The following is a 24,308-nucleotide window of genomic DNA, read 5'->3' as shown; positions in this document are numbered from 1 at the left end:
TGGACATCACACAATCCAGGACAGCAGCTGGGTGGGAAATGATGAGCTGAATGTCCTGGGCATACTCCTTAAATGGTGGAGGATTTGGGAGGAGCTTTGTGATGTCTACTCCTTACCCTCTCCAATCAGAGGAAAGGATGGACCCAAGAACCTTGGTGACATTTGTCCAGAGTTGGTACTTCCCCTAAAGGTAAGGGAACCTTAAATGTACAAGTGATTTTCTGCTACTTCTTCAGGCTCTTTTATTTTCACAGTGGAGCAGGAAGGATGAAAACCTAATCTGAGTTAAAGGGAAAAAAAAAACCAAAGACAAAGAAGGCTGAAGAAGGAAGTAACCAGAAATACCTGAAAGGCTCTTCTCTCCACACCCAGTATATGGATTTCACAAAAAAACAAAGAAACAACTGGATTTACAAAATCCATTCACCTGACGGTTGGTAGAAGGGGGAGAGGAAAGAATGGCATAGTAAAACAAATCAGACAGCACTGGCAAAAGCTAGAAAATAGTTACACAATAAACTGTCATTTTAGATTTGCAATAGTATTAAAAACCCAGCTGTGAATGTCAAAAAGATTCTGCCCTACACTTTGACTAAGAAAATAAAATACCAAAGTCTCATACATAACATTGGAAATGTGCAGAAGGCCCTTAGCAGAGTGAGTCCTGCTTTCCTTAGGTGAAACCAACCACCAATGCCTGCCCCCAAACTCAAACTCTTTGGTGGTAGTTTGGTAGGAGCTTTCAGTATGTCAATAGATGAGTGTGTTGAAGAGAGTTTCTCCATAGCAGCTGAGGTACCCAGGGAAGACTGCAGGTAAATCATCTTGTGAAAGTCTGTTGCTAGGAAGATCACCATGAAGAAATGCAACTAGAATCTGTACACTTTCCAAGGGCTTTTCCTTTCACTTATACTGATGATGAATGAAGGAAAGAGGATAGAGAAAAGGTAGCTGATAATAGTGTAATAAGACTGCAGATCAAGTTCAAAGTAATAGGAACAATTCCTTTCAATGTTGTGTAATCAATCATGCATTTCAATTTTTTTGTTGAACCAGTGGTACTCAGAACAAGAATGAGTAGAGAAGCAACACGTGCAAGGGACTGAACAACTGGCCAACAAGATAGAGATTGGGAAGAAACTCACAAAAATTCCCTGGATCAGGAAAAGGAGTTGTAGCAGTAAGTTGAAAAGCATGTCAGTGATGGTCTTTATGATATTTAGAAACAGTTGAGGCTTCCTCCCTGACATTTCAAATGCTAGGCAATATCCTGGAAACAGATGGCATTAACAGCTCTCCTGAGCACAGAGAGCACTGAAGATCAGGTGAGAGACTAGCTAGGACAAGAAATCTCCATGCAGAAAGGGTCTCCAATAATTTGAGTTGTTTGAACTGAAGCAGGGACTGTGGCTCACTCTCCTAGTTATACTCTTCACACTGGGCTCTCCTCTGTCTCAGAATAGTGCTTGCCTTTCTTCAATACTACTCTTCCCTCTTTTGATGAATCCTAGCATCTAGACTGAAGATGGTGCAAATGACCCAGGTCCCTGCCAAGGTTATGAAAAACGAAATTTTGACACTCAGTCATCTCTACTTCTACATCACTTCTGCCATCCCCTAATTATAGGGAGAAGGGGGAAAACGGACCCACAAATCTCTCTTTGTGAAGAGCTTGAAAACAGCCTATTTGCAGCCCACTTAGCTATCCTGGCCCAGATTACCTCCCATGCTCTTAAGACACCTCTATCTTTGCTCACTGAGCTACACCTCCCACACTTGGCAAGCAAGTCAGGACAAGAAGTGAGCAATATGTGCAAGAGAAGCAATAATTTTTTTATTATAACTAGTTGGTTAATCAATCAGTAAAGACTTATTAGGAACTTACTATGTGCCAGGCACTGTGCTACATGCTGTGGATACAAAAAAAGGCAAAAGACAGTTTTTGCCCATAAGGAACTCACAGTCTAATGATAAATACGATGTACAAACAACTATGTACAAATAAGCTACATCAGGATAAGCTGGAGAAAATCAACAGATGAGAAAGTCTGTTCCTTTTTATCCACTTCTAGTTACATCTCCTATTGGTGATCTTCCTAGCAATAGACTTTTAGAGGAAATGCATTAGCATTAAGTGGGGTTAGGAAAGGCTTCTTGTAGAAGATGGTATTTTAGCTGGGACTTAATGGAAGCCATGGAAGCTAAGGGATGGAGAGGAGGAGGGAGACAATTCCAGGCATGGAAGGTAGCCAGGGAAGATGCCTGGAGCTGAGAGATACGATGTCTTGTGTAAGGAACAGCAAAGAGGCCACTGTCACTGTACAGAAGAATAGGCCGGGCTAGGTAAGGTGCAAGAAGTTGGGGGTGGAGTAGGTTATAGAGGGCTTTGAATGCCACACACAGAATTTTACCTTTTATCCTGTAGTTAATAAGTACCCACTGGAATTGACTGAATAGGATAGATGACATGGTCAGACATGTGCTTTCGTAAGGACAATTTGAAAGCTAAGTGAAGGATGGAATGGAATGGGGAGATACCTGAGGCAAAGACACTAATGATAAGGCTGTTGCTATAGTCCAGGCATGAGCTGTCTGCACCAGGGTGCTGGGAATATCAGAGGAGAAAAGGAAGCATATAGAGGAGATGTCATGAAGGCAGAATAGACATGACTTGACAACTGAGTGTATATGGGGGCTCCAAGAGGGTGTGGAGTGACATCTAGGTTGTGAACTTGGGTGTCTGAAAGGACAGTGGCACCCTTAATAATAATAAGGAGGTTAGGAAGAGAGGACTTGGGAGAAGGGAGAGATAATGAGCTAAATTTTAGACATGTTCAGTTTAAAATGTCTACAGGACATCCAGTTCAAAATGTTCCATAGAGATCATAATTGACTCCATGGGAAGTGCTAAGTTCACCAAGTGAAAGAGAATAGATGAAGAGGAAAAGTCCAAAGACAGAGCCCTGAGGAATATTATTATTACTATTATTATTATCATTAGGAACAGTACATTAGACCTTTCTGAAATCCAGACACCAATATTTCCATAGGGAGTGACTTAAAAGTTCTGAACGTTTGCTTGTACAGGAAAAAAGTGTTTGTTTTCCCAGTGTCTAAGAAGTTACACCCTTCTGGGTCTCCTTGATTTTTTCCCTCAGTAAAATTGAAAAAGTTAGGAATTTTGTTCTTAATAAAAGAGAAAATTCACTAGTCTGGTTGTTCTAAAATTAAGCCAGCTAGCAAATGCTTGTTTACTTGACTTGTATCTTAGGTAAAAATTATGTCGGAAAATCTAATTTACTGTCTAAATCATGTTTTGTTCGGAAGCCTCTACTATCATCTTTACAGAGGGTGGCATTCCTTCTGAATCCTTAAAACTATTTCACACTTCAATGGTTATGTTGTTGTTTCTAGAGGGCTGCATTTCTATTGCTTTCATGAACTATTCAATGAGTTTTCCATAGAAGACTGTAAATTCTGCTCATCAAAGATATCTTCTGACCCAGGTTGCTTCTTTGGATCTGCTTGGACCTCACTGAACATCATTTTTGCTTGGGCACGGCATAGGACTTGAGCTGTTGTAATCTGTCTGCTTGTTTGATGATCTATGAGCTCTGGTTGCTGTTTTCCTCATGCATGTCCATTAACCCTGGGGTTTTATTCTTTTAGGGTACTTCTCATCTTTGCCCTTTTTCTTGTTCTTGTTTTTCTTCAATTCTTTAATGGAGACACACATATACTTGTAGGAACATTTCTCCTATGGTCACCCACTTCTTCTTTCCCTTTTGTGCATTTTCTTGATATCTTTGGCCTGGCTCCTGATTTCTGCTCAAACCAACCTGTCTAATATGGTTTATGGTTTTGGCTAGAATAAAGAGAGGCTGGTGGAGTTTGCTCAGATTCTCTCTCCCTCTCTTTCTCTCTCTTTTACACACACACACACACACACACACACACACACACACACGCACACGCACACGCACGCGCACACACACCCCTACCTTGCTGCCCCCACTTACACAGGGCCCAGTGCCTGTATTATAATTTTGAGATCTGTAGCATCAAACCTTCATTATCCACTTTCCCCTTATTATTTCCCTTAATATCTTGCCTTTTTGTTCCCTTTTTATAAATTTTGCATTATTTTGTCTAAAAGCTATCCTCTATAAAGTAATTTGACACAGAATTAAATCAATAGATGAACTTCGGCAGCATCATAATTTTTGCTGTGTTTCTAAAGGTTATGGTGAACAGGCCAAAGATAAGTCAACTAAAAATTAAATGAAACAATAAGTTTAGCTAAATTGCACAACAGAAAAAAAAACTGACACGAATCATTAGTGTTTCTGTATATTAACAACAAAACCCAAGAGGAAAGAAATTCCACTCGAAATAACTACAGAATATATAAAACCCTTGCAATTCTATCTACCAAGACATATGTTAGAATTATATTAATACAGCAGAATACTCTTTTCGAACTACCAGAGTTCTAGCTTTATGGGGCTAGGAAAAATACTAAGAGAAACAAAAGGTCAAGAATCTCAAAGAAATAATGAAAAAAAAAAGTGAGAAAGAAGTAGGTCTAGCTGTTCCAGATCTCAAACTATACTACAAAGAAGTAATCATCAACAGTTTTTTGGTATTAGTTAAAAAATAGAGAGGTTTATCAGTGGAACAGATTAGGTATACAACATTATAAAAGCAAACAAATCAAGAAGCTTACTGTTTGATAAACCCAAAGATCCTAGCTACTATATGGGCGTGCCAACTCTCTATTCATCAAGAACAGCTGGAAAGAAGTCCAGCAGAGATTAAGTGTAGACCAACACCTCAAATAATATGCCAAAATAAGTTCCAAATAGATATGACTTAAACACAAAAGATGACATCACAAACCAATTAGTAAAGCAAGGAAGAAATCACCTTTCAGATCTATGGATAGGGAATAGTTCGTGACCAAACAAGGGATAGAGAGGATTACCGAAGGTAAAATGGACAATTTGCATTTATAAAATTTAAAAAGTTTTTGCAAAAACAAAACTAGTTCCATTAAAATTAGAAGAGAAACTGGTAACTGGGGAAAAAATTCTTTGCATCAAGTTTCTTTGATAAAGTTCCCATTTCCAAGATATATAAGGCACAGACTCAAATTTATAAGAAAAAGGCATTGCCTAGTAGATATTTGGTCACAGACTAGGAAGAAATCTAAACTATCAACAACCATATAAATAAAAAATGCTCTAAAACACTAATAATCTGATGTAACCTGACTTCCATCCAAAGTTGTCCTTTTAAAGTTAGGTGATTATAAAATTCTAAGTTCATGAATGCTTAAAGGCATAACACTCTCGATCATATGTTTAAAATGGTTTAACAGTTTTAAATCATTGTGGTAATCCTTCTGCTCTCAGTGCTACAAATACTGAAATATATAATGTGTTTGCTTACCTGATAGGGACATGGAATATGATATTCTCTGCAGCGTTCTTGTATCCATGTTGTTTCCCATATGCCACGGTAGGCTTGCTCATAAAAATAGCATCCAATTACTACCAAGAGTGGTACAAGATACAGAATACTGAACACACCAATCCGGATCATGAACTTCACCAACTTGTCTTGATTTTCCTTTTCTAATGGAATCTCAATGCGAACCCTGTTTAAGGATATGATACCAGCTAATAGAAGAGAAACTCCAACTACCACATATAGGCAGAGGGGAGCCAGAACAAAATATCTCAATGCATCAACATCATATAGGCCAACAAAACATACGCCACTGATATTGTCACCTTCAATTTTATTCATAGCTAAAAGGATGATAGTAAGAGTTCCAGGAATGCCCCATGCACTGGCATGAAAAAGTAATGCTTTCTTCTCAATAGCTTCACTCCCCCACTTTGGCACAGCTGCCAAAAACCACGTGATGGTAAGTATGACCCACCAGACACTGCCAGCCATGGTAAAGAAATAGAGCACCATGAAAAGCATAGTGCAGGCTTTATTATGAGACCCTTGTGTCACTGTGGAAGCCTTGTACTGGGCAGGGCTAGATGCATTGCAGGCTACTCGGTCCTCAAGCAAAAACCCAATGAAGAAAATTAATGACACCATCATGTAGCAGACAGCATAAAATATAATAGGCCTTTCAGGATAGCGGAATCTTGTAACATCAATTAAAAAAGTTAAAAAAGTAAACAACGTGGCAGAGAGGCAAATGATGGAAATCAATCCTATAAAATATCGAGCAAATGAAAGTTCTTCTCGTCTAAAGTACATATTTGGACAAGGAGGTGAACAATCACGCACATGAAGAAAAGAATAGCCCAGATCAGGATCAATTTTTAACTCTCGGGGACACCAGAAACCGTAGTCTCTTTGAACTGCCACTGGAGCTCCTTCAGTTGGCTCTCCAGCTAAATGCAGATCTACCAGGCGAGGGTATGGTTCATCACAATCTGGGAACCTAAGAAGTTTAAAAAAAAAGTACCTTTACTATCTTAGGTCATGCTGTAGGTCTAGGTTTGCATAAGACTGTTCATTTCTTCATTATGTACCTTGTTTACAATTAAATCAAATATAACTTTTCCCAAAATAGCCACACTTCCCATAGGTGTGAGTAACCAAATCAAGGAGAATAATATGCTTTTTCAGTCAATTTGTTTTTCCTATAAAAGCAAATTTCATTATTAAAATGGCTAAGATAAAAGCATTAATTGGCATAAAACCACTTAGAAAAGACAAAATAAAGGAGCAAGGAAAGTAATGTAAAAACACTTTGAAAATCGTCAAGACCTATACATACAAATTAAGGTATTACTATTATTTAGAGTAAGACTTAAAGAAATACAAGTACCCATATACAATTAAGTGCATCATTTATTAACTATTCAGAGTAACTACTTAATTTAATCTCTGATTTTTCCTTGAGGAATAACTCATTCTCCAGACTAAGTCATTCTTTTTCAAAACCTTCACAATACATGCACTCATGCTTCAAGAAAGCTTTGCACCAAAAGCCCTTTCCAGTGGCTTCCCTACAGCTTTTGATCAGCCTTATTCAATTTAATTTGTTGACTAATGAAAAGGAAAGTCTTCTCCAGCCTTCCTGATCAGCAAGAAGGTCCCTCTAATTCCCTTGACTTCTTTATATCTTTCCTTATCTCATGGCAAAGTAGAAAGAAAAAAATGTATATGCTAGTATGATTTAGGTGATCCAACAACTGACTTTTCCCTCCAGTCTACAGATTTTCTGTCAGTGTGTCTTTCCCAAATTATCTGCCTATGTTTCTCCCTGGCTTTGTCCTGCTTTTTGCTCTATGCCCCCTTTTTGATTATGCCATCCTCTCTCTTCACCCAACTCTCTCCTTTAATTAGACATAGTATTAATTACTGCATATTTTATTATTCATTATATTTATTGCATAGCACCCCATAGTCTCTATTCTTAACAGCAGAAACAGATGAGTAGAATATTTCCTATGTCTGTCTCTTTATATATGTTTAAATTGGGTTTTACTTTTGTATATGCTTTTGCGGGGTTTTTTAAAATGTGATTTTGCTTAGGTATTTGCTTTCAGTGGGTTCTTAATACAAAGAAAGTTGCACTTCCAAGCTAGAATCCATTTAGTGTTTTTAAAACCCTAAGAAACTATTTGGGTCTTTAGAAGTAGAATTATTGCTCTAAATTAACAAACACTATTTTTTTCCATTCACATGATAAAAAACAACCAATGCAAATTTAAGTGATTTTCTCACCTACTACATTCCATATCTTCTGGCCAAGGAACACCAAACATTTCCATGAGTTTGGAACATTCACTGTATGCCCGCTGACATAGCCGACGACAGGGTAGTGTAACACGTCCGTATTCCATACATATAGGTGCATACAGTGCACAGAGAAAAGGACGGAAATCTCGGGAACAATCCAGATTCACCATAGGGTGGAATGGCTAGAGAGAAGTTAGATATCGAATAATTAGATGAAAGTACCACATGCCTGTTTTATATTATTAAAAAAACTTCCACCCTTTGTAGGCAAATTTAACAGAATCATTTGTTTAGAGCTTGTAGGGACCTTGGAGATAACCTGATCCAATCCCCTCATTTTATAGATTGGGAAAACTGAGGTCCAGAAGGACACTTGTCAAACTGTCAGCTACTAAGTGGTAGAGTTAGCATATGCACCCAGGTCCTCCAATTCCACATCTGGTATTCTCTGTACTACACCACATTCCCTTGTCTTTTGTTTTTAATTTTATTCCCAAAAACTATGAGTCTGGTTCTCAGGCTCTAAAATTCACATGAAGTAAACAAAGCTAGCATTTTAACTTGATACTCAGGAAACTCAAGGGGAGAAAAATACAATGGCTGAAAAAGTTAAAACCACACCAGAACAATCATTACAACCACCAGTACAGGCTCATATTACACAAGAAATCAGGACTTTAAAAGCTGATTATAAATCAAATCCAATTTTTCTTCCTGTCTCACATTACAATATGGAAGGTGCTCTATGTCAACTACTGACTGATTTTAAATTGGTAATAATTATTCCCACTCTTCTACTCATAGGTGGTCTGTCAAGTAAATCATTAAAGCATCACACTATTCAACATTTATTGCTTCTATCTTATTTTCTAATTGTCTTATACGCAAAATTGTTTCTCCAACTGGATTGTAAACTTTGGATAGTTCCACTTGTAGAAAATATGGTTGGAAGAGAAATGCTCATATGTCTGAAAAGCTTTGTGATTAACACACTAAAATCTTCCTCTTTTATACTGCAAGTAGATGATACAGCAGATGAAGTTAAAGATGTTCATTTGATTACATATGTAAGACATGTTGTTGAAACTAATGCCAGACAAAATTTGTTATTATTTTGCAAACTTACAGATGGCAATGACAAATCCAAAGAAAATTTCAGGGTAATTGATGGATCTTATATGGAAGATTTATATTGGACCTTCTAATGACAGAACTTCATTGATATCAGGAAAAAAGGTGGCAACATGGATAGAACATTGGACTTGGAGTCAGGAAGACACGAATGTGAATCCTGTTTTAGAAATTTAATAACGGTGTTACTATAGTCAAGTCACTTTAGCCTCCGTTTTGCCATCTGTAAAACGAAGGAGTTGGATATGATGGATGAACCTCAAGGTCTAATCCAGCTCTAAATCTATGCTCAAATGAAAATACTTCATTAAAGATGAGGATCCTCATGCAATATGGCCACATCACACGCTTCACAATCACTTGTATCAAAAAATGAGAAGCTACATACAGTATTTTAAGTTGTTATAAGAGTAATCATTTTATTTAAAAAGAAGGCCTTTTGTAAAATTGTGTGACATGGGGACAAAGCAGAGCTTCTATGTTATATACAATGTTCCACACTCATGAACCTCTCACCTCTGCAAAGGATTGGTGTGCAGGTGTCTTCTCATTTTTCTTCTTTGGGGCCATGCTTGTTCTTTGCAGTTCTGCAACATTTACTACTGATTTTTGGGTGGTTGTGTTCCTATTTACATTGTTGAGGTCACTGTATGTATTGTTTTATTGGCTCTGCTTACTTCACTCTGCATCAGACTGTATAAATCTTTCCATGCTTCTTTGTATTCATCATTAATGTTCACAGTAGTATTCCATTACATACATGTGCCACAACTGTTTAACCATTCAGCAATCCATAGGCATCTACTCCCTTCCACCCCCAATTCTCTGCTATCACAAAAAGTGCTGCTATAAATATTTTGGTATAATGGGGACTTCCTTCTTATCAATGACTACTATGGGACTGCAAGCCTAGTTGCCCTCACTTTTTGTCTTGCCACTGGACTTCCAATGACTCTGGAAGAGAGAGTGGGGCTGACAACTTTGTTCAATTTTGCCTCACTTAAATCCAATTAAATGCAAGTCAAGACATCATCCCATGATGTCACTGGTCCTCTTCAAAAACGAAGGACAAACAACAAGCCTGGTAGTGGAAACTCTTTCAAAGGATATGGACATGTTAGCAACTTAATAAATTGCCTTCCAGAATGGTTGTACCAATTCATAGCTCCACGAACAAAGCACCAATATGCATTTTAGTCATTGGCATAAACCCAAAGTATTTTTCCCAAACCAAGTGATAGTTCCACCAACAATGCACTAATGTGTCTATCTTCCTATAGCTTCTATAATATTAAAATTCTTATTTTCTATCATTTTTGCCAATTTGCTGGGTATGAGGTGAAACTCTACAGGTTTTGATTAGTTTCTCTTATTATTAGTGATGTGAAGCATTTTTTTTCACATTGCTATTAAAAGTTTGCATTTCTTCTTTTGAGAACTGTTTGTTCATATACACTTCTACATGCCTAATCTATTAGGGAATAGCTTTTGGTCATATATATGTTCATCCTGATAGTTATCTATATATCTCAGATACCAAACAGAAGGGAATGCATCCTCCAAGAGATCTGAGTGAATCTAAACATTTCTGAATAAATGGCGCAAGAAAAAGGAAAATGAGCCAACACCTGATGGGGCAGAGGATGCTGAAGATTGCTAAAAGAGCATGGAACTCCTGAATTCATGAAGAGGGAAATAAGCAGAAAAATAAAATATAAGAAAACGTATGTAAATAAAATGTAAAGAATAGGAAAAAGAATACTTAACTAACCTTACCATAGGAAAAGAAATGAAATAAGCCATAAGTAAATTCCCAAAGGAAAAATAAAACAGGACCATAAGGATTTACAAGCAAATTCTACCAAACGTTTAAAGAACAATTAATTCCTATACTATATAACTATGTGAAAAACTAATAGGGAAAGAAGGGGTCCTACCAAATTCCTTCTATGACAGAAATATAATCTTGATACCTAAAGCAGGGAAAGTCAAAAACTGAGAAAGAAAATTATAGATCAATTTCCTTAATGAATGCTGACATAAAAATTTTAAGTAAAAAACTAGCAAAGAAACTTTAACATCATACACTATAGTGACACTGGATTTGTACCAGGAATTCAGGTATTATTAGGAAAACTACAAATATAAAACAAAAATCATATGGTGAGTTCAATAGATATAAGAAAAGTTTCTGACAATATACAATACCCTTTCCTGTCAACACTATAAAGTACAGGAATAAATGGAGCTTTCCTTAAAATGCTAAGTAGGATCTAAAACCAAGAGCCAGAATTATCTGTAATAGGGATAAGCTAGGGGGCCTTTCCAAAAAGATCAAAGATAAAGCAAGGATGTTCACTACTACCATTACTATTCAATGCCTGTGCTAAAAATCCTAACTATAGCAATAAAAAAATTAAATGAAAAAGCATACGCAGGGAAGAAACAAAATGATCACTTTTGCAAATGATAGAATGGTTTATTTAGAAAACCCTAGAGTTAACCAAAAAACTAAATGAAACAATTAAAATGTCAGCAAAATTGCAGGATATGAAATAGACCCACATAAATCATCAGCTTTTCTGTATATTACTGACAAAATCCAGCAGGAAGAGATAGAAAGAGAAATTCCATTTAAAATAACTACGGGGCAGCTAGGTGGTGCTGTGAGTAGAACACTGACCCTGGAGTCAGGAGGACCTGAGTTCAAATTCGGCCTCAGTCAGGCCTCAAACACTTGACACACTTACTAGCTGTGTGACATTGGGCAAGTCACTTAACCCCAATTGCCCTGCCTTCCCCCCTCAAAAAATATTATTTTGGCAGCTGTGTGAAGGACAGATTGGTAAAGGGTAAGAATGCAACCAAGGAGGCTATTACAATAGTCTAAACAAGAAGTAATGTGGGTCTAAACTGGGTCATATGACTATAGAGATGTAAGGATAAAATCAACCAAACTTGAAAAATGATTGAATGGGGGGCAGGGAATAGAGATTGAGGGAGAAAGAAAAGTTTAGCATGATCTTGAAGTTATAAATCTGGGCGATTGGAAGTATGGTGATGACTTCAACAGAAATGGGAAAGTTTAGAAGAGGGGTTGATTAAAGGGTGGAGGAAGAAAATTAGTTCAGTTTGGGACATAATGAATTTGAAGCAAAAACAGGAAATGCAAATGGAACTATCTAGCAGACAGTTGGAGGTATGGAACTAAAGTTAAAGAAAAAGTATTTTTTGCCTGTTGCCCTCTTTCTTGGTGTACCATACCCTTGTCCATTCACCATGGTCCTGTTTCGATAAGCCTTAGGCATCAATTTTCCCCAGTCAGGGGAGGTTGTAATTAGGTTTCTAGTTGACCTAGTTAACCCTTAACTTAGGGAACCCCATGGTTACAGAGGCTCTGCCCAGGACACAAATTATTCTTAAAAGCTGAAAAAGAAAGCGCTTTACTAAACTGCTTTTAGGACTCAGGTAAATGATAAAAGCAAAGAAAAACTACAGATCATTAACATTAATGAATATTGATTAAAAATTTTAAATTCTTCCAAACAACTAAAGCAATGGATTTATTTAAGAGATGAAAGGCTAGTTTACCATTAGGAAAACAATCGACATAAATTATATTTAAAAACAAAAATAAACCATATGATTATCTCAACAAATGCAGAAAAATCCTCTGACAAAGTACAACATTCATTTATGCTAAAAATTCTACAAAGTATAGCCACAGAGGGAACTTTTAAAATACCATAAAAGGTATCTAAAACCAAAAGTAAACCCCACATGCAATGGGGGGACACCAGAAGCTTTCCCAATAAGCATAGGAGTAGAAGGAGAATGCTGCATAGTCCTGCTATTATTTGATATAGTTCTAGAAATGTGAGGAATAGTAATAAGACAAGAGAGAAATTACATGTATAAAAAAATGGGCAAACAGAAGACAAAACTATCCCTATTTGCTGATGACTTAGTGGCTTACTTAGAAAATCCTAGAGAATGTTAAAAGAAATTAATCGAAATAATACTTTCAAAAAAGTTGCAGGCTACGTATAAGCCCACAAAAATCAATAGCATTTTTATATAATGATAGCAAAATCCAAGAGAATAACAGAAAGTGAAATTCTCATTCAAAATAACCACAAAATGCATAAAATATTTGGGAGTTCATTTAACAGAGCACAAAATATATTTGTATAGATTCAACTGTAAAATACTCCTTTCAAAAATAAGAACCTTAAATAGTTGAAAGAATATTTAGTGTCCATGGTTGGGCTGTACAAATATAATAAAGATTACAATTTCACCAAAGTCAACTTATAGATTTAATGCTATATCAAACTATCAAATGGATACTTTACAGAGCTAAATAAAATAATATCAAATTAATCAGGAGAAATCAAAGATACAGAATATCTGAAGGGAAACATGAAAATGGTAGGAATGGAGGAAGAGTACTTCCAGATCTCAAACTATATCATAAAATAACCAATCATCAAAACCATTTTATAGTGGTCAAAAATAGAAAATTCTATCAGAACAGAGTATGGAAGGGAAAATTGTAATGAGAACTCAATGACCCAGTGTTTAATAATCCCCCAAATTTCCTATCTGATAAGAACTGCTGGGAAAACTGGAAGTACTCTGGAGGAAATTAGGTTTAGACTAATATCTCATACCATATTTCATAATAAATTCAAAGTGGGTGACCTGGATATTAAAGATCATAACATATAAAAATTACAAGGGAAATGAATCATATTCTTTTCAAGTCACATATGTGACATGAATATTAAAGATTATAGCACAAGAAAATCAGAAGAGAAAGATCACATAATTTTCAGTTATGGAGAGATGAAATCTTAACAAAATGAAGGATAGAAGCAATTACAAAAGATAAAGTAAATTATTTTTATTCTAATCAACTGAGAAGTTTTTGTGCAAACAAAATGAATCCATCTAGATAAGAAGGGATGCAGTTGAAACCTTTGCATAAGACATCTCTGATAAGGGCTTGATATTCAAGATACACACACACATATATCTTATATATGCACATATATTATATATAACATAGGCATATACATCTTACATATATACATATATAACATATGCAGCACATGTATATATCTGTATGTTTGTATATACATATACATCTATATACACACACATACACACACACATATATACACACATATGCACATACACACATATGACAGCTAAGAGGTATCTAGAGTAGTATAGGGTGTTAGACTTCGAATCAGGTAAGAACTAAGTTCAAATCCTGCCTCAGACACTTAATTGTGTGACCCTGGGCAAGTCATAAAACCTCTCTCAGCTTGTTTCCTTAGCTGTAAAATGGTGATAATAAAAGGTTCTATTTTACAGGGTTGTAATGAGGATCAAATCAGTGAATATGTAATGCTTTTTGCAAACCTTAAAACCTATATAAATGATAAGGCCAAAGGCCACTCCCTACCAGATAAGTCATTGAAAGATGTACATTTTCAAAAGAATTACAAGTATTAACAACCATATGAAATAATGTTCAACTCACTAATAAGAAAAATGTAAATCAAAACAACTGTGAGGTTTCATCTCATATCCATTAAATTAGCAAAGATGACAAAAGTTGGAAATAGCCAGTGTAAGAAATTAAGACCATGAAAGAGAAACATATAATGTAATGATTATGATAAAGTAAATGGAAAGAACAAGAAACACAAACAGTACAAAATGAATTGCAAAATTATAGAGTAAAAGCTTTGCCCCAAAGAAGAGATTTGAAAAGACACACATCTTCCTATTCCTTGGTAGAGGTGGGCATGTAATGTTGCACAAGATGTCAGGTTTTTGGATATGTTAATCAGTTTTGCAGAATTTTCTTCATTTCTTCTTCCTTTTAAAAAAACCTTCATTATAAGCAATGGATCTCTGGGATGGGGAAGGGGAGAGATATAAGGGAAAACCTAGGCAATTTAAAAATAAGAGAATGTCAATAAAAATCTAGTTTTAAAAAAGAGACCTGGGTGTGTTTTAGAAGAGTGAGAAAAGAGTAGATAGATAAGACAAAGACTAAGTAAGAAAAATGAAAAGAGGGGGAAATTTAGTGAGGCAAACTTTGGAAGAAGATGGGAGACTATGGATCAAGGGTATAAACAGAGAATTAATCTTAATAAGAAGAAGAGCTACCCTGTTCTAGATCGGAGTAATGGTGGAGGCTAGTAAAATAAAGAAAAAATTTGAGATTTTGAATAGGGAAGGAAAAGGAACTTCTTTAAAATGACAAAACTTTTTAGGAATACATTATTGTGGTGCTAATGTGATCAAAGATCTTCCCTGCCCATTCAATAGGCCCCAGGTGGAGCTAGTTAAGGGAACTTGATTAGAAGAGGCTGGCTAGTAGGCAGGCCCACACCCTTTTGCTATTAGGTGCTAAGCCCCAGGCCTACACCCATTTGCTACTATACCTATACAAGGTATATATACCCTGAGGGTAGCCATTAAGGTGAGAATTCCACCCAAGGAGAAGGAGAGAGAACTCAGACAGACTGGGGAGTTGCGGAGACTAGAGAGCTGCAGAGAATGGAGAGCTGCAGAGAGTGCAGACTAGAGAACTGTGGAGAGTGGAGACAAGAGAGCTGCTGAGAAGACAACTAAGAGAGAGAGAAGTGGAAGGGCTCTGAGAACTGCAAGGGCTTTCAGAACTGTGTGAGGAGAGGACCAGGCAAGCAGACAGGATTCATGAGTGAATGTTTATGGGAAGACCCTAGCAAAAGGGAAGGTTACAGGATGGCTTGGCTCTCTGATGTGATTCTATGTTTTAATTTCCTTCCTGTTACACTGAGGTTGACTTACTGGTTTTGGAATACAATTGTTGCTATGTCGAATTGGAATTATTGGTTTTGGGATTTGATTCTCTAGTGTCTGAATAAACGTTCTACTTCTTCTGCCTTCTACATAGAGAATCTTATACTTTGCGATTCTGAACTATACAGGCATATTCATGGTTACCACTGATATCACAGATATTGCCTTACTGATACAATTACATATGTGGAAAAAATATACTTTCATGTCAACAGAGCACTTATTAGTTATAAAATATTGTCTTCAAGCAGGGAATTTTAAGGACCCCCATCTGAACTGAGGCCATTTAATGGTGTAAGGAGTTTTCTATCTAGAGGGGCACAGTTGGTTTATGAAAGCCCATGTAAATATTGCTCAGAACATGGTATTTTTCTATGGTCTTTACTGCCTTAGGGAACTACCTTAATTTTTCTAACTGAAAAGGCAACTAGAAAAAAATCTAAATAATGTCAGTATTTCTATAAATAAGCAATCATTTAAATATGGTGGGGGGGAAAACTCCATAGGGGTAGAGGTCAGGAGATCTGAGTCACATTGGGCAAGTTGTTTCATTTTTCTCCATCTTTGTTTCTTTATCTACAAAATAAGGAGGTTGGTACAGGAGATCTCTAAAGTCTCTTTCAGCCCTAAATTTTCATGAACCAATGATCATCTAAATCACTTAAGCTTTTTAAAACCATAGTAAAGTAAAAATAAGACTGGATAGTTTCAATACAAAAGTTATAATATTAAAGATTTTTGAAACCTTTGTTTTGCCTCTGTTAAGTGCAGCTTACATTGTATATTTTGATTATGAAAGTTTCATGTTGAACAAATGTGAACATCTCTCTGAAAACATGCTGACTTCTGCTCAAATAAATTAATAAGGATAAAACAGGTTTACAAAAAGAAAAATAACTTGCTAAAATTAAATTTTTGGTTTTTTTGTAATCAACTAGAAGGTAGGGCAAGCAACCTCTCATTCTTTGTTTAAATTCAAATCAAGCAAGCTTTTGTGCTCCTTCTCCTTTCAAATTTCCATTCCTGTTGCCATAGGAACTCCCTTGCTGACAGCTCTTCAAGCATAGCAACAGGCCAAGCTTAGCTAGGGGTGTGAAAAGGGGAAGGAGTCAAAGGCCAGAATTTGACTCAATAAGAATCAGAATGCCAACCTTTGTCATTCCACAAAGGGCCTGGTAACCATAGAAACTATAGGCTGTACAAGACTGAAAGGGTTTGAAATATCTCTACATCCACAAAATGTGAAATCAAATGTGAAATGTGCTTAAAAATACACAAACACTAACCAGCTTCCCTGGGGATCTAGTTAGGATAAGTCATAGTTAATTAAAATTATTTTTAAAAACATCTCTTTTATTTATATCTTTCACTGAAAAGAAGGACCTAACTTTAAGGTTCCCAACTTTACTTATCCTTTCATTAAATAATTTCTAGTTTGCCTAACAAATATGATCCCTGAAACTTCCTTTTCTGCCTTGTCTTATCAGTTTTAAAAAATTTCTTTCCAGCTTATGAAATGTTCAGCTATCATAATGGCCAACTTACTGGTAGTTACAACATGTTTCTGAAAGTTAAAGGAGTTCCTCCTTTGGCTGTTTATATATTTGATGCTTCTTTAGGAAGCTTTTCCAAGATGCTGATCACATGAGCTACTTCTGAATTATAAATATCTTGGAAGATAAAATCCATACAAACTGTTAAAAAATACTTGGAGAAATTATCTAGTTTTTAAAAGACTATTTTTAAAGTTAGACGAAGAAAGATAAATGTGAAAAATACAAATTATATGCGTAAAACATTTTGTGAACCTCAAAGTACTATGCAAATGTAAACAATTATTGTTTTAAGTTAATGAAAATAGTGCTAAATTAGTTTGGCAAAATAATTGTATATATTCATCACTATTTTTTTTTAAAACCAAACCAAATGGAAGGAGCTTTACAAGTACACAGATTTGGAAGGTAACACAGAAGAAAGCAAAAGTAGTAATTTGTTACTGTTGTTTTCTTAGCTTAATTATGTGTGTGTGTGTGTGTGTGTGTGTGTGTATACACATATATATACACACATACACATATATATTTACGATCAAGAGGTAAGTGGTTCAAATTTCAGTGTTTTGGTTGGAAATACACATTGGTTCACTGGTGTCAGATGTAAATGTATTTCTTGTAATAACAATAAAATATTAAAATATTTGAAGAGATTACATTTTTTTATACCCATTTTACAAGTTTTTCAAAAGATAGTCTTCTTAAGTAATATGTAATTTTTCAAAGACAACAGCTATACATTTTAAACAGATTACTTTGTTTAAAAGTCAGAAATAAATATGGTCAATTTCCAAGTACTAAGATTTTTCACTCTGGAAATTTCCAAATCCCTGGCTGGGTTCCTCTTGAGTGGTTCTGGAGTCACTTTACTCCTCTGTCTCACAGTATTTAGAGAAATAAACTCATTATAACCCTAAGAAAAATGAAATAATAAAAAGAAATCTGTACAAAAATATATAGATATACATTTGTATAAATCATTTGATTTTGGATTATCAGTTGTTTTAGAATATCTTTTTTGTAGATTATTTTGAATTGATTCTTCAATCCCTCCAGGAATTGCTAAAAATCACAGAATGACAGAGTTGGACTACAGAGGCCATCTGGTCTAATTCATGCTTGAACAAGATTTAACTCTATAACATATGGGACATGTAGTCATCTAGCCTTTGTTCAAGTAAAATGGAAACTGCTAATTCCTGAGATAGTTCATTCTACTTTTGGACAGCTCTGATTGCAAGGAAGCTTTTCCTTACATTGTCTAAATTTACCTCTTTGCAACTTCTACCCACTGCTACTTATTCTGCCTTCTTAGGCCAAATATAACAACTCTAATCCCCCTTCCACATAACAATCCTTCAAATAAAACTAATTATGTCCTCCCCTCCCAAGCCCCCCATCCAAGTCTTCTCCATACTATTCATCAAATTCATTCAACTAATCTTCCTAGGGTTTATACTCAAGGCACTTCACCATTCTGGTTTCCCTTTTCTAATTATTCTTTAGCTTATCAATATCTTCCCTCAATTTTACCCAGAGTTGAATAATACTCCAAGTATGGAGAGGCCAGGACTGATTATAGTGGACCTAATACCAAATTAATCCTGCACACTAAGCTCTTAATGCAGCCCAAGACTTGTCTTAATTATTGGCTGCCATATCACACTGTTCATTCATTCAGTTTATAATACATTTTAAAGTCCTCAGAGACCTTTTTAAGACAAAATGTCATCTAGTCAAACTTTGTCTTGTATATGTGGAGCTGACTCTTCAAACTTAAGTGTAACACTTTATGTTTTTAATGCCTTTAGTACTACACTATTATTATGATACCAATACAAGGTACAGACTTTCAACAATATTCAGAAAGTATCTGATAACATATGCCTCCATTGTGCAACTGTAAGGCAATGGGTAATTCTGTCTGTCATTCCCCTTTCAACTGTGTTTCTTTGGACTTCACTGCCATGACTCAGAGACCTTCCCACCCAAGAACTTCCCTCAACACATTTGGCTTTCTCATCCTGGAATTTTCCTCTATTATGTCAGGCCCTTTCTCCCATCAGAGAGTTCCTTCTTGAGCCACCACTTTGGGGATGGACCCAGATCCAGGTCAACCATGTTTCAGGATGCCCATTGCACTGCCTTGCCTGTAAAGAGTTGATATAATGACCCTTCCTTGAAAACATTTTTGAGTAAGAATAAAGATGAAAGCAAGTAAGTAAAGCTAAAATTACCAAAGGTACTGTCACTTCCAGATCCTCCCTCTGCCTTTACTACTTAACAATCTCTTTTCCTTTGAGGTTTACTCCATCTGTCTATATTATCTAACCCAACCTTGCTGCAGTCATCTACTTGGCCTCTTCCCCACTCTTCCCTTCCTTTTATAAGGAGTTTAGTATTTAGTTCACCATCTTTCTCTCATTCCCAACCCTTGCCCTTATGTTTGGGCATCTCAATATAAAAACTGATGTCACTTTAAATGCCCTGACCTATAGCTGATCAATTTCAATTTTTATAATCCACATTTCTTTGTACTCCCAAATCTATATATTTAGCCCTCTTATCTCTCTCAAGTTTTAATTCTGTACTGCCAACTGGTTATTTCCACCTGGATCCATAGTAGGTATCTCAAACTCAACATAATCAAAACAGAACTTGTTATCTTTCCCTATTGCCTTCAATGCTCTCCTTTCTCACCTGTAGGTTCTTTCAAGACTCAATTCAAGTGCCTCCTTCAAGAGGCCCTTCCTGATTTCCCAAGTTATTAATTCCCCTTGCTCCAGATGGCTTACTTATTTTTGTATATATCTTGTATTTATTATATAGACATACTGTCTCCTCCAGACATAAACTCCTTGGGAGCAGGGACTATCTCATGTTTGCATTTGGACTCCCAGCACAGTGCCTGGAATACATAATGGATGAGTAATAATGACAATAATAGTTAGCATTTATTTAGTGCTTTAAGATTGTTGGCAAAGTACATGTTGTTTTACTTGATCATCACAACTGTGAGATAGGTACCCTTATTAGTCCAATTTAACAGATGAGAAAACCAAAGCCAAGGAAAGTTAAGTGATTTCCTCAGGACCACAAAACTATTAAGTGTCTGAGGCAGGATTTGAACTTAGGTCTTCTTAACTCCAACACTCTTCACCAAGTCACCTAACTACCTATATGGAAGATTCTTAATGCTTGTTCACTGAATTCTCCCAAAACTTGTTGCTCCAAAATGTTGAGGAGAAAACCATCTCTCTTTTCAATCAGGGTTACAATCTTGGAATGACTCTTCATTCTCTCCTAATCCCCATATCCAATTCATCGCAAAGTCCTAGCAATTCTAACTCCACAGCATATCCCCATCCCATTCTTTCCTACTCCTGTGGCTACCACCCTAGTTCCCTCATTACCCTAGGCTCTCATCAATTCTCACCTGGGCTATTTGAACAACCTTCTAATTGGTCTCCCTGATTCCCATCTCTTCACTCTTTAATCTATTCTCTAGGAAAATGCCAAAAATAATCTTCCTAAAATACAGATCTGACCATGTCACTCCACTGTTCAAACATCCTCAGTGATTCCTTTTGCCTCTGAGATAAAATACAAATTCCTCAGTTGGGCACTTAAAGCTCTTTACACTCTTGTTCCAGCCTATGTTTCCAGACTCATTTCATATTACTTCCTTTCAGACGCTACATTCCAGCCAAAATAGCTTTTTGTGTTGTTTCCTGACTTCAGAACATCTTTACACTGCTTGTCTCTGGTGTCTGGAATGTACTTCTTCCTCACTTCTGTCTCTTGGAGGACTTAGCTTCATTCGTTTGTGGTTCAATTTAAATACACTACATCCTATGGAAAACCTTTCCTAATCCCTTTAGTTGTTAGTGCTCTCTTTGTCTTCCAATTAGCTTGTTTTTACTTATCTGGGTAAATGCTATATAAGATTTGGAGTTAGAGAACCTGAGTCTGAATCTTGACTCTGCCACTCACTCCCTTGTGTGACCAAATCACTTGATTTCTCTAGGCCTCACTTAGGGTTTCTTATCTATAAAACAAAGGGGTTGGACTAGAGAATCCTTATGATGCCTCCCAGTTTTAAATCCTATGATTCTATGAATTCTGGTTGTCGTTCTTCGATTGCTGACAGTTGTGTCCAATTTTTCAAGGCTCTGTAAGACCCTATCACACCAATACTGTCCATGGAGTTTTCTTGGCAAAGATACTAGTGGTTCACCATTTCCTTCTTCAGTGGATTAAGGCAAAGATGTTAAGTGATTTACCTAGGGCCACACAGCTAGTAATGTCTGAGGATGGATTTGAACTTGGGTTTCCTGACTCTAGGCCCAGAGCTCTATCCACTGAGCCACCTAGATGCCTCATGAATCCCAGGAATGTAGTATAGAAGCACCTGGAAAGCAGGGACCACTTTCTACTTTATCTCTATATTTCCAACACCTAGTAGTGCCTTACACAGGAGGCATTTAACAAATGCTTGTTTAATTATACTGAACCTCATCTTACAAATTTACAAAGCAAATAAAGTTAATAGTCATCTCTTTTCTATCTTAACTAAGCTATATAGCAGAGCCTAGAGTACCCTAATTTCTACAAATAACCTGAAAAATCAAATTATACGTTTAAAGCATGAAATTTCTCACTTTAATTAAGTTTTCAACATAATTTCTATTTACCAAAAAATAACACTCAAGCAAGATAGAGGGGCCAGGTCCCTGGTTTTTAGATTACTATAAGAATCTCTATAAGGGTGGTGCTATTTATAGCTCTGGTTACCTATGATGTCTTACTATGCGCTAAATAAAACAGCTGCTTTCAAAAGGCTCTCTAGGTGTTTTCTCAGGCCAGAAAGTAGTAGAATTAAACTGAGGGAGTCCAACTCTGGTGCCACTAAGAAGCATTAGAGTTTAGCTCATATCAAAGATGATGTTCTCATACTGCAAAATCTATCAGGTTCTTCTCATGCTGGAAAATCTTCAAGTACTGGTCTACCAATGGACCCGTATGTTATGGGTATGTTATTTAAGGACCAGATTACCTAAATTGAGAGAGGCTCTTCACCAGATTGATTGCAGGGTGATACATTTTCCAACTATGAAAACCCTCAAAGACTGCTGTTAAATTATAGAGAGGTTGAAATTTGCAATGTTTAAGATTATAACAAAATATATAACAAAATTACACATCCCCGAATTAAATTCTCTTTTTATTTCTCCTTTCTTTTTTCCCTTTCTTCCTCTTCTTTTATTTCTCTTTTCATGCTTTCCTTATCTTTCTTATTCTTTAAAAGCTTGCTTCTCTATCAACTCAAAGGTTAAACTACAGTGGAAGTATTAGTGGCTGAGCCTCCTCAATGATCCTATCCCTAGAATGGGCTAGAACTGTGAGGGGCTAGGATCATACCCCTGGGGAGCCCATTATTCCAGTTACTTTACCAAGCAAAGTGGTCATACCATTATCTACTCCCTCCAAAAATGATAAGGGATGAACAACTCCTTCCACCCGATAAGATCTTAACTCCCCTGATACTAGTCAAGAGAAGTAGTGTATGCTGTACTATTCAAGCTTCAGATATATTTCCCATCACCAGTTTAAACATGGCTTCATTAAACGGAGTGTGAGAGGCAACAAAAAATAATGCTGCTTTGCATTTGCATAGCACTTTATAATTTTCTCAGAGATTCACACACATATATTTACATTACTAGCTATGTAACCTAGACAAGGTCATTCAACTTCAGAGCTTTTTAGTTTCCTCATCTGTTAAAGTGGAATTAAGAGCAGCACCGTACTTTGATGGTTGTATTAAATGAGCTAATACATGTAAAGATTTCAAATGAACTCTGAAACCTTAAAGAATCATTTAAATGTCAGCTATTTTTATTGTTATCTCAATTCTCATGATAATTCAACTGAATAGGTCTATGAAATAGTTAAGGCAGATACAAACACATAGGAGAAACTAGGGAACAAAGAAATTAAGTGATTTGCTTAAGGTCACAGAGAAAGTTACTAGCATAATCAGGATTAATTAGAACATAGGTTTCTTGAATCTTGCCCCAGTGTTCTTTCATTACACAATGCTTCTCCCCCCTTTAACCTCATGCTAAAACAGATAGTATGGGGGGAAAGTTTTCAAGTTCTTTAATGCACCTAATTATGACTACGTCATTATGTACAAGCTCAAGAAATTGTTCCATGCTGGATAGTTCCTAATATTTCAATTTATAAGCCTGCTCAAAATGACCTGAGAAGTTCTACTGAAGGGATATCAAAGGTCACTGACATACAACGGGGAAAAAGAGTTACAACCAATTAAAAATTAATTGTGGTAATATAGTTTAAAACTTTTTATTTTATTTTTCTCAATTACATGCAAAATTTTTAAAGATTAAATAAAAATTTTTTAAAGTCTGAGTTAGAAATTCTCTCCCTTCCTCTATCCCCTCCCCTACTATGGGAAGGCAAGCAATTTGATACAGATTGTACATACTGAAGTCATGTAAAACATATTTCCATATTAGCCATGTTGCAGAAGAAAACCCAAACCAAAAAAAAAGAAAAAGAAAGGTTTAAGATGCATGCTTCGATCTGTATTCAGACTCCATCAGTTCTTTTTCTAGAGGTGCACAGAATTTTTCATCATAAGTCCTTTGGAATCATCTTGGATCACTGTATTGCTGGGAATAGCTAAGTCATTCACAGTTGATCATCATACAATATTGCTATTACCTTGTACAATGTTCTCCTGGTTCTGCTCACTTCATTTTGCATCAGTTCATGTAAATCTTTCTAGGTTTTTCCTGAAAGCATCATACTCTTCATGCACAATAGAATTCCATCACAATCATATACCACAACTTGTTCAGCCATTACCCAATTGATGGACATCTCCTCAATTTACAATTCCTTGCCACCACAAAAAGAGCTACTATAAATAATTTTGTATATATAGATCTTTTTTCC

General features: G+C 36.1%; 1 protein-coding gene across 1 annotated transcript in view; it reads right to left on the bottom strand.

Annotated features, from left to right (window-relative positions):
* FZD3 (frizzled class receptor 3) overlaps positions 1–24,308 on the bottom strand; it is a 53,788-nt gene that overhangs the window by 13,043 nt on the left and 16,437 nt on the right. The window contains exons 2-3 of the mRNA XM_036752167.1: positions 7,762–7,958; positions 5,452–6,469 (exon numbers count right to left, since the gene is read on the bottom strand). Coding sequence (XP_036608062.1) covers positions 5,452–6,469; positions 7,762–7,958 — 1,215 coding nt within the window. The remainder of the gene's footprint in view (positions 1–5,451; positions 6,470–7,761; positions 7,959–24,308) is intronic.

The sequence above is a fragment of the Trichosurus vulpecula genome, chromosome 3 (genome assembly GCF_011100635.1).
Source record: "Trichosurus vulpecula isolate mTriVul1 chromosome 3, mTriVul1.pri, whole genome shotgun sequence".
In the NCBI taxonomy this organism is placed as follows: Eukaryota; Metazoa; Chordata; class Mammalia; order Diprotodontia; family Phalangeridae; genus Trichosurus; species Trichosurus vulpecula.
The sequence above is the reverse complement of the archived record's forward strand: the minus strand, read 5'-3'. Positions and strand labels throughout refer to the sequence as shown.